At 33.8% G+C, this 17,181-nt stretch overlaps 1 protein-coding gene across 1 annotated transcript in view; it reads left to right on the forward strand.

Annotated features, from left to right (window-relative positions):
* SPEF2 (sperm flagellar 2) overlaps window positions 1-17,181 on the forward strand; it is a gene marked incomplete at both ends in the record, with an annotated part of 63,478 nt that overhangs the window by 40,088 nt on the left and 6,209 nt on the right. The window contains 7 exons of the mRNA XM_080638263.1: window positions 1,116-1,253; window positions 3,644-3,804; window positions 4,635-4,818; window positions 6,108-6,240; window positions 8,579-8,746; window positions 11,527-11,665; window positions 12,957-13,186. Coding sequence (XP_080494389.1) covers window positions 1,116-1,253; window positions 3,644-3,804; window positions 4,635-4,818; window positions 6,108-6,240; window positions 8,579-8,746; window positions 11,527-11,665; window positions 12,957-13,186 — 1,153 coding nt within the window. The remainder of the gene's footprint in view (window positions 1-1,115; window positions 1,254-3,643; window positions 3,805-4,634; window positions 4,819-6,107; window positions 6,241-8,578; window positions 8,747-11,526; window positions 11,666-12,956; window positions 13,187-17,181) is intronic.

Raw genomic sequence — 17,181 nt, forward strand, 5'->3', positions numbered from 1 at the left:
GGTGCTCCAGTCCCCTGATCATCCTCGTGGTCCTCCTCTGGACTTGTTCCAACAGTTCCTTGTCCTTCTTACGTTGTCTGAGTTGGAAGCTGCCAGCTGTGAATCCTGAAAAGCAAATTTTTCTGATATCAGCTGGAAAATATAAAAATCCACCCCATTTTGTGATGTGTGAAAAATTCCTCAAAGGCCTACAGCCTAAAGGGCATCCAGGGCTTTGGGATCATGGTCCAGCCTCAGAATCACTGTTGATAAAATACGCTTGAGCAGCCCATCTCTATTATGCTGTCTTTCAGTAATTTCTCCAATTTCTCTCTTACTCCATTGCTACCACCCAGCATAGTCAGTCACTATGGGTTAGGCCCCACTACTTGTCTTGCTCCAGGTAGAAAAGGACACATGCATCCATTTCTTCTTTTTTTCTTCACCACCTTATTACAAGGAAGCCGATCCATTTAACACTCTTCCTGCTGCCTCTTACTACACAGAAGTCTGTCACACCATTTCCATGCAGGGATGGCAGTGAGGAACAGAATGGTTGCATGCGTGTTGTATGCTTAATAGATCTTCAGTGCTGTCAGTAAGCTACATAATGCTGCTATTAGATCTAGTTTACTGGTTAAAGAGCCCTTAGTTATGAAGAAAGTGAAGAAAAAATTGCATGAACTTATCCAAATTAATTGGAAGAATACTGAAACTCTGACATACTCAGAATTTTTGTAGTATTTATTCGCCTTTCAGTGTTCTTCTTATAAGTGTATTAGTTAGAAAACAATTCAAGTGGGAAATCATTGGTGCAGTTGAGAGCTTAGCTATTCATATTCTTGTATCTTTGTCTAGCTTGGATAGATCTCTGCCTGAGGAAAGCAAAACAGCTTATGCATTCATCTCATACCTTTGTATTATTCTCTCTGGCACATTTGTAAAGCTACTTTCTGACAGCTTTCTGTAAGCATGACTTGTTGATCAGTCTTTCACATTTATAACGATAAAGAAAAAGCCCCAAATGGGAAGATGCCTTATGCACAGGCAAAAATATTAATTTTTAATAATAAACATGAAAAAGGTGTTTAAGTTTTCTTTCATAGTTATTTCTCATATTTGATTTTGTGTTTTAGGACCTAAGAGATCTTCTTTGGGATATCTGTGATAACAGAAGGGAAGAAGCAGAGCAGGAACGTACTGATATCATGAATGATGGCTGGTTACCAGATCATAGGGGGATTGCAGTGAACCATTTCTTATCACTTATGCAGGTATGGATCTGCTATGGAGTCTGCAGTGGGTGAGGACAATGACAGGTTTGGAGGACTTAAGTAAGATGCAAAGCAATTTCATATGGTTGGATCCAAATAAGTGAGGGATGGAGAATTAGATAAGCAAATGTTCAAGCCCCCTCTGAATTGATATCTAGAAAGCTAAAAGACAAAACGCAGACATTCATACATTTAACTGTTTGGAAGGCAGAGAAGGTTAAGAAAAACACTACTGTTTTAGTCCGAGCCTTCAAACTTTTAATTGGTAGTGTATAGTGTTATTTTTGCGGTTTTATCAGTCCAGCAAGTCATCTGAGTTTTGTAACATATATGTAAATTAAGAGTAGATGTCAATACAACCACAGAAGGATAAGCTGTTTATCACAAAATTATTGTAACTTTAACAATGTGGCTTGAAATTTTACCTACAGACTGAAAAAAAAAAAAAAAAAGGCAAGGAATGGTTTTGATTATGTGATGTCATTTGTTGCTCTTAAGAAAACCTGTTCCAGTATGACCCAGCTTTCACATCTCTAACTTAAAGTTTTCAAGAGACCATCTTCAATTAGTTGGCTCTCCCCTCACCCACATGAAGTCCTTCGTCTCATTCAGCCTGATGTGGATTACTTCAGGTCCTGAAGTAAAGTAAGATTTCCCTGTGACTGCTGTTCTAAGTGCATAAATTCAGTTTAGGGCTGAACTGAACTGGAATAGATCAGTCTAGACTAAACAGACTTTTCTGTAAACTCAGTGACCATTGCGTGAAAGTTTTGGCAATTTTAAATAAGACAATGAAAACAATACTTTAAACACATACCATATGAAGCTACTTTAGCTGAAAAATCAGGCCTAAGCATCTTAGGGTGGGCTTCCTGCCCTTTAATTCTCAGTGTTATTTTTGATAAACAAGGGAACCACTCTCTTATCTCATGAGTGTTGTGGTAATTCAAGTAACATTTCTGTAGTAGTCAGTTGCTAGCGTAAAGAAATTATTAACTCTATTTCCTAAGAGTCTAAATAACACCCTAAATAAAGACTTCAGGCCACCAACTTAAGAGATGTCAAAATATCAAGTAACTGCTGACTAAACCATATTCATTCTGTAATTACAATATTTATAGGACCAAGTATTTAAAAATGTATCTTGAATTATATGCATAAGGGAGCCAAAAGCAATATTGCTGAGCTTAAATCTTTTATTTTTCTTCTTTTATATTCTTATATAATTTTGGAATCCTAATTCTCTTGTAGCAGAATTTTGTGGACACGTATGATGTGGCCCAGAGTAGATTCACTGTGAATCTAATTTGATCTGACTTGTGTGAATATGCAGACTAACCATTTAAAATTACAAATGCAGGTATTAAACATATAGAAGTTTAATAAAGAAAAATGCAAAGGAAAGCAGTTTTAATTTCTTTACTTAGTATATACTACATAAAATAAAGGAACTATTAATGCTAAAATGACAGAACTAAGACTCTAATAACTAAATCTTTAGTTATGGTTTTGTTTGAGCAACAGCCAAAAATAGGCTGCTTTGGTGTTGAGCTCTCCATCTGTGGGTTTTTCTGTGGGAAGTTACATATATTCCCCAGGTGTCTTTTGTTACTGTGTGAACACATAGATTTTTATAAATGCCGTTTATCAGATTTCTTTCCACCTTTCTGTGTACACACAATTATACTAGAAGATATTTTCTCCTTAATTTATGGATAAGTGCTGGTTTACACCACAAAGGTTTTATCCTTCGTTTTGTGAATGTGGTTTTGTGCATTTTCCCATGAATATTTAGCACTGTTTTGTCAGTTAGAAGCTAACACCATACTGTATCAATAAATCAAAACCTGACAGGTGTGAAATGTTTTTTGAATCTTCTTCCAAGATGATTCATTTAAAGATCTTCAAGACACTTATGTGTGTAAAGTCTGTTGATTTCTTTGGTCCAGAAAAACTCTATTGCTTTTAAAATTTTCTCCATCGTTTAACCCTTTGTATGTTTTGCTATTAAGGATTTTGTTTCTTTTGAACAGAAAGATCTATATAATTTATTGATGTTAGCATACTTACTACTATAGAAATATATACAGAAAAATATGTTTTAATCAAATGTAATGCATCAAACATTATTTTTGTAAATATTTTTCCTGTTCTAGCAACTAAGAGTTTTATTAATTCTTAAAACTACCAGTGTGAAGACATTATAGATGCCAATAAAAATATTTTGGATACACTATAAATTTTCAGATAGGGTTATGTTTGTTTCAGTCCCTCACACTCTTAAGATTTAGAATTGCTTCTACTATTGTGTATTTAAAAATGTAACAGAAGTTTGTCCTGTTGTGTTTTGAATTGCAGTATTTCTATCTTTCTTTTTTTTTTTTTTTGAGGTTGAAGTAGATCGTTTTCAAGATACAAAGAGACTTCTTCATGATTATTATAGAGCAATGGAAGGAAAAATCCCAACAGAGTACAGTCAAGATTTTACCAGGATCCCATTGCTAGATATTGTGGATTTAGAGCAAAAAGAAGATCAAAACAACTCAAGAAGGTAGAAAAACATTATTAAAATTATACAAATATCGACAAATATAATGTACTGATAGTTTTGTGGGTGTATGGGGAGATACATGTGTGTGTATTATAAAGGATGGGAAATAAGAATTTTTAAGTAGGGATTATAGTCAATTCATGAGTCTTGAATCGTCGTATATGTTTAGTTCATAGATTTTTTACTGATTTACCTATGTAATTTTCATTAATGCATCTCAGAATTATGAAACATTTTAAAAGCTGCCTCAGTAAGAGATCTGGTGTAGAAAATTTTTCTACTTCCTTCTGTGTTGCTGATAATTTTCAGCATGATCTTCTCATAAGTAAGTTAAATATTATTACAGAACTTTAAAAGGTTTAAAAATAAGTAATTAAATGGTTATGTAATGAAAAATATAAATCAAAGGAGTTTTCAAAGATGCATGCTATATTAAAAGTTAAAGCAATACCATCAAACAATTTCACAGTATAAAAAATGCTGTCAATAATGACACCTGCTTTTTTAAAATGCTTGCAGTTCATTTAGAAACTGAGTAATGAGATTGTGCTTCTAGCCCATGTGGAATATATCAGCAGATCAGAAAATAATTTGGCGTAGTTTTATCCATCTATTACTATTCCTTTGCTTCTGTAGTTAAACTAGACAGTTTTCTTGTCATCCACATCTTTAACTACTTTTAGTCATAAGGAAGTTCATCCCTTTTTTGTTGGTATGGCAAATTTTCAAAATAGCATTCTTATTCTTTTAGCATATTCTCCAATGTTGTTATAAATAAACACTTTTTTGATAAAGGGAGTATGAGTAATGCCTTATATTTAATTTTTAAGGATTCCTCTAGTTTCTTTTAAAATGCCTGTACCAGAAGTACTTATTACCAAGTCAAAAAGCAAGGGTTCTCTGCAGAAGAGTGCTAAGGATGATAATTCTGAAAATGCAGTGGCTACTGTTAGAAAAGATGGAAGTCTTATTACTGATACATGGCAAACAGCAGCAACAACAGTATCAAATATGGTAGGAGTGTTTTTACATTTTACATGTATTTACTGAAATATTTCTGCATCAGACTCTGAAAGCCTCCCATTCAGTAGGCAGCCTAAACACACAGCCTTCTTGCTGTATATCTTGATTTCAAGCCTCTTGCTCCACCACTGATATTTCCATTAAATATATTTGTGTTTCTAAGAGGAAAATGTTGGAATTGTGTATTATCAGCACCTCTATTTATAACTGTCCCAATCATTCCATTACTGAAATACTTTGAATGTTGACTTTATATGTCTGCTTCTTCCGTGTTAAATTCTCCCATTATCCCTCAATAGAAGCACGAGAAGAGGGACAAGTTTTATTCTATGATGCAGTGTTTGCTCAAACCTTTCACAACTTCAGAGGCTATAGTTACATTGGTTTTTATATATAGCTAAAAGTAAATTAAGTTGGCTTTTCAAATGGTTGGTTTCTAGGTTCACTTTTTCTTTCCTCTCTCTTTGATCATTTTAAAGTAAGCAAATAACTGCACCCTTACACTGTAACTGCAGTCTTGCTTTGAATACTGTTGGATCTTGCATTTCTCACTTTTTCCTGAAGTACAGGTAATGGGTTATAAGAATTAAAACCATTATCTCTGTATTACATTTTTGCTGTAGAATCTTTTATTTGATTCATCAAAAATTAATCAATTTAATTAAGTAATATGTTCAGTTCTTGGCCCCTCACTACAAGACAGAAACTGAGATGCTGGAGTGGGTCCATAGAAGGGCAATGAAGCTGATGAAGGGTTTGGAGCACAAGCCTGATGGGGAATGCCTGAGGGAACTGAGAGTGTTTAGTCTGGAGAAAAGAAAACTTAAGCAGTACTTATAACCTCAAAGGAGGATGGAGTTAGGAGGTGGCTTGTCTCTTCTTCCAAGTAACAAGAGGTAGGACAAGAGGTAATGGCATCAAGCTGCACCATGAGAGGTTTAAATTGGATATTAGGAAAAATTTCTTCACTGAGATGGTAGTCAGGAATTGGAACAGGCTTCCAAGGGAAGTGGTGGAATCACTGTCCCTGCAAGTGTTCAGAAACTGTGTAGAGGAGGCCCTTAGTGACATGGTTTAGTGGTGGACTTTGCAGTCCTGGGGTAGAGGTTGGAGTTGTTGATCTTAAGGGTCTTTTTCAACCTAGCTGATTCTATGATTCTGTGATTCTATGATATCTCCTTTGTTTTATTTAACTACTTTCAGAAAGTATCAGCTATTTAAATCAGTACCTGCACAGTATTAATACTATGTACTTTACTATGTGTGACTATGGTGTCAAGGTAACAGCTGAAATAGAGTTTAGAGAAACTGAAGAAGAAGATCAGCAGCTAAATCTGAAATCTTCAAAGCCATCAAGCAAAGCTACCAAAGATTCCAAAAAGCTTTCTCCAAAAAAATCTCCTAAGAAGAAAGGTATTTGAAATGCAGAACTTGTTTTAGCAGTGCTTGAAATTGCTGAAATGTAAATATATGACTAATGCAGAAAAAAGACAGCCAAGGTATTTCTTTTGGATTTAATTTCTCTTTTGAAATGTCCAATGAATGTGACATATCAATGTGAAAAGCTCATAGTGATAAAGCAATGTGGAGGCTTTTGAAAGGGAATTACATTTATTTAATCATATTAATGATTAGTATGTGATTACTATGTCCAAATTGTGATTATTATGTGCAAACAAATATTCTAAATAGAACCTAGAAAGTAAAGATTAATTTTTCTCTATGTGGTGGTTTGGAATTGAATAGTTAGAAATAGTTCATCAAATTAAATAAAATTCCATTAAATTCTGTCTACTTTCCAGCCCTAAGTCAGATATTAAAAGTAGAGGAATAGAATGGATAAATTATCCAGTACCTCAAGCTATTCTGAAATGAATTTGTCAGCCGTATAGTTCAATGTCCATCATTATTATATGTAACTGTAACATACTGTAAATAATGTAAAATCTAATGGCATATATAGTCCTAAACCCCAGGCTCCCATAGGGGTAAATCTTGCTCATAGGCCTGACAAGAATCTGTCTAACCAGGTGAGAATACAAAACTAATCTGCAAAAGAGAAACAGACCTTCAAAAGCTATCTCTTTAACCTAACAATCCAGGCCATCTGCTGGAAGGAATTCGGGCATGCAGTGCTGTTTATGTATTTTTTCATAAATACTTCCTTAAGCATGTACTGCTTTAAGTAACTTCCTCTTTCCGCAAAATGTCGTCACTCCAGCAGGAAGCAAGGCTAGTAGCCTATGCCTAAGCCTTGGACTTTTTGTAAAGACATTCTACACAGCAAAAGAGTGGCTTAAGCCCTGTGGATGTGAGGGAAGCCTGAAATTCAGGGACTTAATTTCCAAGTCAAAAAGCTGCAACTGAGAGTTATTATGCATAAAGCAGTCTTGGTTTGTAATTTTTTCTTTGAAAGGCATTTGATTCAGTGCTCTCTGGTTGATTCTCCTCATAATAGGGTGAACAAGTATAGCCACATAGATGCCTAATTTGTGACCCACAGGAATCCTAATCAGTGCTTACCACCTCAATCCAGCCAAGAGAGTATCAGATTTTCAAATTTCTTGAAAAACTTTGTAATAAAAAACCAGCAGGTATCACCTAGTGTATGCTAAGTGGTTAGGTTGAGGTTTGTGGATTGCTTCTTGGAACTAAATTTTTTGTTCAGACCTAGATGACTTACAGTTCTGTCAGAAACCTATAAAGTAAAAGAACTGCAACTAAAACTCAGCTGTGCACTCCTCATGGTAGAAGATGAAGTATCAACTGATGTATTTGTAATTAAAGTATCGATTTTGATTTCATGACAAACACAGTATTACAATGGTCCTCCTGTAACAGAAGAGTTGCCTAGGATACAGCTGTAGGCTAGTAACTACGTGATACAAATTATCACGTCTGATTTTATCACTTTGAGATTTGACCGTTTGCTTTATGTTGACCTTCTGTATCATGTAGATTTTGGGTTTTTTCTTCTTTCCTGTAACATTTCCATCTGTTCTTCTTCTAGGACAAAGCAGTTACAAATATTTGAATATTTTTGAGTTAACAGTCAAAGTGTTGTGACTGCAGAATTTCATGCAATCTTTGAAAGTTGATAAAATACCTTTACAATATCTGTTCATAGATGTGTAAGTTAAAACAAGCTGCAAAAGCAGATAACAGAATGGTTTAGAAAAAGCATGAAATAACATACCTTTTTTTTTTTTCCCCTGACATGATTTTTTTAAATAGCATTATTATTAGTTTCACTGCTTTGATGCAGCCAATGACATTTACTACCATAGTATTTTTAGTGCAGTTTGCTAAACATGAATTTGCTCCAGAAGGAGCAGCTGTCAATCAAAAGAGGTTTATGTATGTGCTGGTTGTGATAAATCGGTAGATTTTATGATCAAAGAGGACATTCTGACCATCTAGGATCACAACAGAGGCACACCTGCTCATTCATGATTTTCTATTTAAAAATACATTTTAGGATGTAGTTTAACCAATTTTAATGCAGTTGTATGTGCTGAAGTAATTTTATGTAGTATTAATCTCAGCATGTCTTGCAAATATCAGTTATTTGAATTGAAGAAATTGAATATGTTTTGAATATGAAGAAATCTAAATATGCTTTTTTGACATAAGAGACCTGAGTAATTGCTTTTGTATTCTCATAAATGGTCACATCAAGTAAGTTGGAAAGTGCCATTTTACGTTTAAAACAATATGCTGTCTCATAAGTGTCTATGTTTGGATACACAAGCTTATTACCGAAGTCCAAAGACTGTGGAGGTCTGTTTTCCTGCAGGGCTATCTTTCTCTGCATCTATGGGTGAAGACAGTACAGTTCCTATAAACCCAGAAGAGTTAAAGAAACAAGAACTGGCACTTAAAATAAAGCAAGAATATTTCAGTGCCTTGAAACATGAGGGTATGTTACTGTTTGGTTACTTAGATTGGGGATTGATTGTTATTCCTAAAATAGGTAGTGTCATAGTCAAAACTAGCTGGAAACTCTAGGCAAAATGGATAGACAAGTAGAAAAAAAGGGGAAAGAAAGGAGTGCCTGAAGAAATCATGATTTTTCTTTCTTTCTAGGATGATAGACATCAATGATTTTGTGTTAAATATATTTAAAATAGAAATGTGTTTCTCATTCTTCTTTTTGTTGTCTTTTGCTTCATTTAATTTAATTTAATTTAATTTTCCATGATTAAGCAAGTATTCCTCATGAGAGAGTAAGTTTCACATCAGTGGCTAGCCATTCTTCACTATTCAACTGAGTTGAATTTGATATTTGAAATGTTTTGATCTGGGACAGAATTTGATGGTAATTATATATTTATTAATGGTCTTCTCTCTGATTGCCTCTTCCTCAAGCCTCATGGGATTCAAGCAACAAGACTCAACTTCTGTTTATTCTTCCAAACTCCTTTCCAAACAGTCCCTTCAAAAAACTATCTACTATTCAGTCCTTCTATCTCTTTGTCCATCTTACTGAATAACTTCCAATCGAACTGGTCAATTTCAGCAAAAAGTAGATATCTGAAATAGAGAAGTCTCAGACTGAAAACGGGTTGATTTTTAACACGTATTTAGACTTGAACAAAGAGACCTCTTTCTCACTAAAGAGAAGATAAAACCAAACTGTTAGATATTCTGTTTGTCAAGAGTTGGCAAGCCCCTCATCATGTATTCACCCTCACGGCAGGCTAAGTTTTGCATAGCACTTACTATGAAAATTAGAGGACAAACTTCAGATAATAAACAAAACACATATTCATAAGGCTTCTTTAGGTCCACACCACACCAAATGCTTGTACACCTACCACTTTCAACACGGTTTAATCCAAAAGCATTTTAGGAATAAATAATCTAAGATTTTAGGATACTGAGGAAAGTAATGGTAGTAACTTTGAGGATCTTATTAGTATGAAGATAAATCCTAGTGAGTCATTGACACATTTTATTTTCTTGAGTTTGCTTCATTTTCATCTTGTACTTAACAAAAAAACCAAGATAAGAACTGAAGGAAGACTAAATATGTTGTGATAAATCATAACTGCACAGACACATAGCTGGTACATTTGAGGATCATAGTTTCATTTACAACTATGATAACAGGATTCTTGAGCTTTTGGTTATCCAGATACATAGAGACTAGCAAGTCACTAGTTTTGGACAGTTGCTAAGTTTTTAATGTTGATTTCATATTCCTTTCACTCTGTTACTGTTAAAAGAGCAGCTTTATGAGCGTGCAATACCTGCTTCTGAAGATGCAGGAAGACAAAAATTGCTGTACACTTACCTTTGTACCATACTGATAACAGCTACTCAAAGAAGATGCAGAGAAGTCACAAATAAGGCAGCCTTGTATTAACGAAAAGTGACTAGACAGGCACAGAGCATCTTCTGGTTGCTTAGAAGCTTTACTTTTTGCCATCAAATAAAACAACCCTATTTGAGACTCAAATCCATTCTATATTTAAGATTTTGAACTACTACTACTACTACTATTTCTTGCTCAAAACTGAAAGTGTATACAATTGCATTCTGCTGTGAACTGAAAAATAGCATTAAAAGGACATGCCTTATATTTTTCAGGGTCCATCTTTCTACACTGGTTGCCTAGAGAAAGTTTCAGCCCCAAACCTAAGTATTTTGAAAACTTGGCAGCGTATAGAATAAGGATCATAATATAAATAATTTTACAGTCTAGAACTTTGAACTTACTGTCCCTATTACTATATAACATTAATTCTTTAAAAGATTCTGAAGTGTAGAAAGTTAAATACGAAGAAGCCTCATGTTGAATCTGAATTTTCTTTCAGGATTGAAAATTATCTCTAGCTACTCATATTCTTTTCTTACTCTTCTTTTGTGAGGCTTTGAATGTCTTCCAGTGCCTGTTCCATGTTCACTCAATACAGTAACTCAGCTGCCTTTCCATCCAGTTGGCATCCTTCTCACTTTGGATGTTGCTGACTTGTTCACATTTATTGTCCTTTTATCTCCTCCTTTTTAAGTATTAGCCTCTTAGAGACAGCTTTTTTTTTTTTTTTTTTTTTCTTTTTCCTCAGTTCTTCCTATTCTGAAAACTAAAAATAATGAAATTCTTAATGGTTTTAAAAATTACATGTAAAATGCTCTATGCATAACTTTGGTAGAGGTGAAGTATTTTCTTAGTGCTCACTAACCAAACTCATTTCTAACCTGAGTTTTAAGTATAGGATAGTTATATGTGGGAAGCTTGGAACAAAACCAAGGTTTTGTTAATTTCAAAGGGCTGGAAGTTTGGAACAGGAAAGCAAACTTTTATTGTGACTACCATACAGAATGATTTAGGTGTGTTTTCTTTAAAATTTATACGTAACAGTTTACTCAGGCATGCATCGTTAATCTTCTGAGTCTGTTGCTGTTTAGGGTTAATTTAGTTCAATGTCACTGCTATTTAATCATCCTCTGCACCTCTATATTAGTTTCATTAAGGTATTTGTTATTTTGTGAATTCTGATACTTACAGAAGACACGCTTTTGTAAAATACATCATGCAGTGTGGATGATCTGAAAAATAATTTAATAATATGATTAATTAAATAAATAGCTTACTGCCCAAAGACAGGTCAACATGTTAAACTGTAGGTGCTTAATACTGAGAATTTTTGTCAAATTTTATAGATAATAATTATTTTGACATTCCTGTTTGAACAGAGGCAGCCATAAAATTTCGACTAGAACTTATAAAAGAAAAAGCTTTAGCATTTGTTGAAGAGCTAACAATGAAAGCTGAAGAGGCTTATAATGATATGGAAGAGTGGCTTGGATCCAGGTTCTTGGCAGAAATGTCCAGGTAATGTATAGCTAATTTTAAACAGGAACCTTTTTTTTCAAACTAGCTAGTAAAGATAGTTGTTTATATAAACCTGGAAAAAAATGTGTAAAATAATGATTTAATTTAATGAACTGAAAATTAATTTTATCTTAAATACCTGAATGGTAATAATTCATTTATTGAATAATAAGAAGGTTCTGCTGGCAGCAGTAGAGTTAATTATCAGTTCTGCTGGTTTTGTAGTCTACAGATCTAACAGATTTATGAGCATCAGCAAACAACCAGTTATTTCATTTAGTAGAAGCCACTGTATCATTTCAGTGACATTTCTTCACCACTTCAGATTGTGGTGTTATCTTCTTTCCTGTGCTTTACATACACTTGAAAATTCCACTTACTGTTATAATCACCATGTATAATATTTCTCAAAATTATTTCAAGGTCCATTAAAAAAAAAAGTAAATAAAATGTGCTTGTGACTACCATATTTAGGCCATCTGGCATAGAACAACCTATCCATATAATTAAAAGATTTTATTCTCCAAAAGAAAGAGGTCATTTTGCATTTTGGAAAATCTTTCTTGCCTGTAATAACTTTTGAAGCATACCTGGGACAGTGCTAGTTGATCCATGTCAGGGCAAGCCAAAGACAAGAGACATGAAATGTGGGATGTGAAGGCTCTAACAGTCAGTAGCTCAAAGAAGGTGCGCCTCTGCCATCCGGACAGTTTTATTTGCTCTCTTGACAACAACCACTACGAAAGACACAATATTTACAGAACAGCGTGTCCTTTGACCTGACACCCCAGGCCAAACCTATGTCTAGTTAAACATTATAGAAAGCTGACATCTTTCCATATATAAATTGTCCTCATTGCACTTGAAACAGGAGGTCATATGCTTCTCCACAAAGCTACTTTAGAAAGTGCTTTGTACGTCTAGGATTTAGAGGCAGAGCAGAAGATAAGACATTGAAATAAGACAAAGGCTGATTACAGATGCAACGTATGTGCTCAGCCCCTCTAAAATTTATGGAATAAAGAGAGTCTCATCCTTTCATATTTTTCAATCAGGTTTCTTCTATGGGTTATTTCTCCCTTTATATAAATTTCTTACTACAGTTGAAAGATTTCTTGCTGCCAGGGGAGAACTATACTTCATAATGATTTTGCTGAGTACTGAATTCACAGAGAGAATTTGTAATTCTTACTTCAGGAAAGCTTTTGAAGTGTAAACACAGTAAAATTTGAACCTATGTAGCATTGTCTATTAAAAGTACTCACTGTTTTCTACATTTGCACTTTCACAGTGTTGAAAAGCTGGTTGAGGTTGCAAGACATCATATTGAGAGTTCTAGCAAAATTCAGTTTGAAATTATTTTAGAAGAAACAGATTTCTTCATCAGCAATGATGTAGAAGTTTTTCCTGACCCTGATCCTTCACCACACATTCCACATATGGAGAACTCTGGAAGTAGTACTCTGACTGTGTCACAACTTACTACACTTCATAAGCACTTTCTACAAGTGGCACCTAAAGGTAAGAAAAGATTTTCCTTTTCATTTCTGAACAATTGTTAGTTTTCTACTTAAAATTTAAAATAATTACTGGGAGCTACTAAACATTACTTACCAATATTGTTAAAGATTCTGCTACGTATAAAAGTAAAGTTGTAGTGCAAAATATTGAAAATGTTAAATACTAGACTACTTGAAAGCTTTTAATGTCTTTGCTATAGGCTTTATATCCTCAAGACCAAATACCTTATTTTCCTCAAACTAGTGCCTCTGTAATATGTTTTTAGGAGTGGTATGTATCAGTCTTACTTTGCTTAGACATGCCAGTCTTTAACTGAAGAATTCATAGGTCAGTGAGTACTGAAACTGTATTATTTTAAAAGACATTTTTAAAGAAATCAGTATTTTCATGGAACTGTTAAATAGGGTCTAGTATAACTATTAACAATTGTATTCTTCAAGTCAATGTGTGCCAGTTGGTTTGGGTGATTTGCAAGTGTTAACTCAGATACGTATTTTTTTCCCTTTGTATGTGTATCTGTGTGCTTACCCTCTAATTCTGGGAACCTTGGTCTTAGGATGCTTGAAGATATTTTCTTGCAAAACTTACATCTACTGTATAAATGCTACAAAATAATTTAGATAAGGCAGTTTTAAACTGAGATGGAAAGTTGTTAAACCTGTTTGCAGAGGGTTTAATTTCAATCAGTTTTCATATTGTAATTATAATTTTAGTATGATTGCCACCAAGATTGTGAAATACAACGTGTAAATTTGTACTTTTGAATCCAACTCATCCAGTTTAATGTGGCCACAAAGGCACAATGAAGTTGAATTTAATTCTTTATTTAGAAATTATTTTCATGTATATTTATGCAGCAATTCCAATTACATTTTGAGCATGATTTTCCTTTGGAGATGCATGCCATCTTATCTATAGATAGTAATGCATATATAATGCCATGTGAAACTAAAAATCTATACATTTGTAATCATTAGAGGTGAAACGCAGATACCAGTTTGACTGTCATGCCACTTAAAAGGTTTTCTTTTGCTTTTAAGTCATTTATTCATCAAGATATTTAAAACTAAAAAAAAAAATTTGTCTAATACAAACACTAGTGTTCTTCACATATTAAAGACAGAATCACTCTTTGCCTTGTACTTTTGTAATAATTGGCAAGAAATCAAATGAAATCTTTATTTTTATATAATATTGTCCTTTTGATAATACTATATTCTCTAAAGTGACCCAAGATGACTTGCACGGCTGTCCAGAAAGGTAAATATCTTGACTTAATAGTCACCAGGCAGTAGAAGAATGCTGTTGCATGTTCTCGTTCTCTGGGTCAATGGTAAGAAATTATTGTTTAAAATAGGTGCCAAAGAACATGCTGAGTTAGGAAGGGAAGTACAGGCTACACGAGTTACCTTTAAAATGCTTCCTTCCATTCTCTCACACACTTTAAGACCACGTAAATTAAATCCCAGATTTCCTAAGGCAACTACTCCCTTTCATTATAGAGACTGTGCAGCAAGAGTGGTTTTCTATCCTAAAACGTCAAAAAAAAATTTCGCATCCTTCTGTCTCCTCTTGTTGACGAGAATGCTCAACAGAAAATGTACACATCCTTAGTAGTTAGTCTCTTACTGAACAACAGAAGGAAAACCAATAAAGTACTGGGCACACTGGCAGTGAAACTGTGGACAGGAGTTCTAGAGGAGACAAAACTGTACCTCTGTCTTGGAAAACCTCTAAAGGGATCTAGATGTGCTGCCAAACATCTTAGTCTTCTAATTCTTACTCACTTGAGAAGTCCTCTGAGCATTCATATCAGAAATCCACACAAATGAGCATGTAAGGCATAGAGTATAGGGCAAATCTGAACAGAATAAATCTACCTATCTTCTGTGCTATGTAAATAGCAAAATTCCTAAGGAATTCCATGAAAATGGAATATTAGGCTTACTTTCTATGACATTATGGAGATTCCATAAAGAAGAATTTTATCTAGCAATCCAAGAAATAAAAGAGTAACAAAGGAGAAAATATGTTGGAAGAAATAAACATGTGAACAGTTTTCTCACATGTAAATGTCAAAAGGATGTGTTTTCATGATGTGTTTAAAAATTTGCCAAAATTAAAGTAAAAAGTGGTAGTGTTAATATACTTACAAATTGTATGGTATTTACCAAAGATATCTTACAGAAATTGTAAGCAGTTTTGTGTTTCCTAGGAATTTAAAGTATTAAAGAGCTGCTGGTTCATCACAGACAACTTTATTATATCCTGCACTCTCGGTTCTTCATGGAAGCACATCACATTACTCACCATTCTAAGCACCGATGGACAAAAAATACAGCCTGTGCTGGACCTTACTACGTACTGACACAGTCTTTCATTTGATAAGGAAATATTTTAATTATTCTTTTTTTATTCCAAGTGCCATTTCCTAAACTCAGTATTTGGGAGTATTTTCATTCCCAAATGCAGTTTTTGTTAATTTCACTAATTCCTTTGATAAATTTGTTAACAGTGCTTTAAAATATTGGCTCAGGAACATGCTGCTTTTTTATAGGAAGAACTGTGGCAGGTCTAAAAAGAAGCTACTAACACTTTTTTTACTTCTTTTCTACAGTGTCTTTGGATATATTCTGTTCTTATCAACAAGATTAAACTAACCATCCATTAGATTTCATCCTCTTTGATTCCCTTTAACACTATTTTTGCTATCATGACATATATTATCAATACAATTAGCACTTATTTGGAATGACCTATTTTTCTTCTAAAGTTGCTGGAGAGAATACGGTTTTGGTAATGGTTTGCATTAGTAAACAGATCAAGATTCTATCCCAGACCTTTCTTCTCCATCTTGTGACTCAATCACACAGGAGAATTTTAAATTTTATTCATTATTTTACAGTCATCATCTTCATGAACCATTCCAGTTTGAGTTGCAGAACTGATTATTCAATAGAAATAAACTCCAATTAGGGTTAAAAACCTTCAATATCAAATATACAAAAAATGTTTTAAGTAAAACATAGAGGACAGCCTATGACCAAATTATGTTGTTATTTTCACATCGTAGACTTGTTAACTAAATTTTTCTGGGTTGCTAGATTTGGAATATGCTAGATAAGCTATTAAAGAATTCGTCTAGTTCAGCTGAAATACTACCTTTTAGTAAAATATTTTGTGGAGTGGAATAGTCAGAAATATATGCTGACCTTGAATAATGTCTATAGATTATGCTTTCTCTTCACAGGCATTTTTATAGAAAGAATTCAAGACCTTATAGTACTAATTCTCATGATCTGACTTTGATGTGAATAGAGTGAAGTCCATATATAAGCATAGAAATAAGTTTATCATCTCTAACTTCACTTTTCTAAGACTATATTTCTTTATAATGTGCTTTCAAAACTTGAAAATAACAAAGGTTAAGTTTGTGGACAGAAGAAGTGTCTTTTGCTAGACAAACAATATAGGTAGAAAATGCCTCAGTTGTGGGGATAGAAAGCCTTTAATCAGAGATCCAGAATAGATACAATACCTCTTCCCACAGATAATGGAAAATTTGGTAATTCTACTGATTTAGTTTTATTTACACCTCCTATTATATCTCTTACTAAATCATGTATGTTATTTAATTTCAGAAATCTCTATTTGCCTATAGTGTTTAAAAATCTATGTATCCAATTGCTTTTATGAAACATATTTCACATGTTTGTATATGTTTTTGTGCATTTGAATTTATATATATCTGAGTATTAAGATTTCCATCAGCATGATGGAGGAACTCTCCTTTCCCCTCATTGCATCTGTGCAGAAGCGACCATACCTCATTCTATGTAATTCTAAATTTAAAATCACAATTCTTGCTAATTAGTAAATATTGGTGATATAGCAGAATCAGTAATCATTGGTGGATAAATAAAGTGACAGTCACTTGTAGGCAATGATGAGTGTTTCAGCATCTTGGAGGGAATGAATCCTATTTTTGAGACTCA

The sequence above is a fragment of the Psittacula echo genome, assembly GCF_963264785.1.
Source record: "Psittacula echo genome assembly, chromosome: Z".
Taxonomy (NCBI): domain Eukaryota; kingdom Metazoa; phylum Chordata; class Aves; order Psittaciformes; family Psittacidae; genus Psittacula; species Psittacula echo.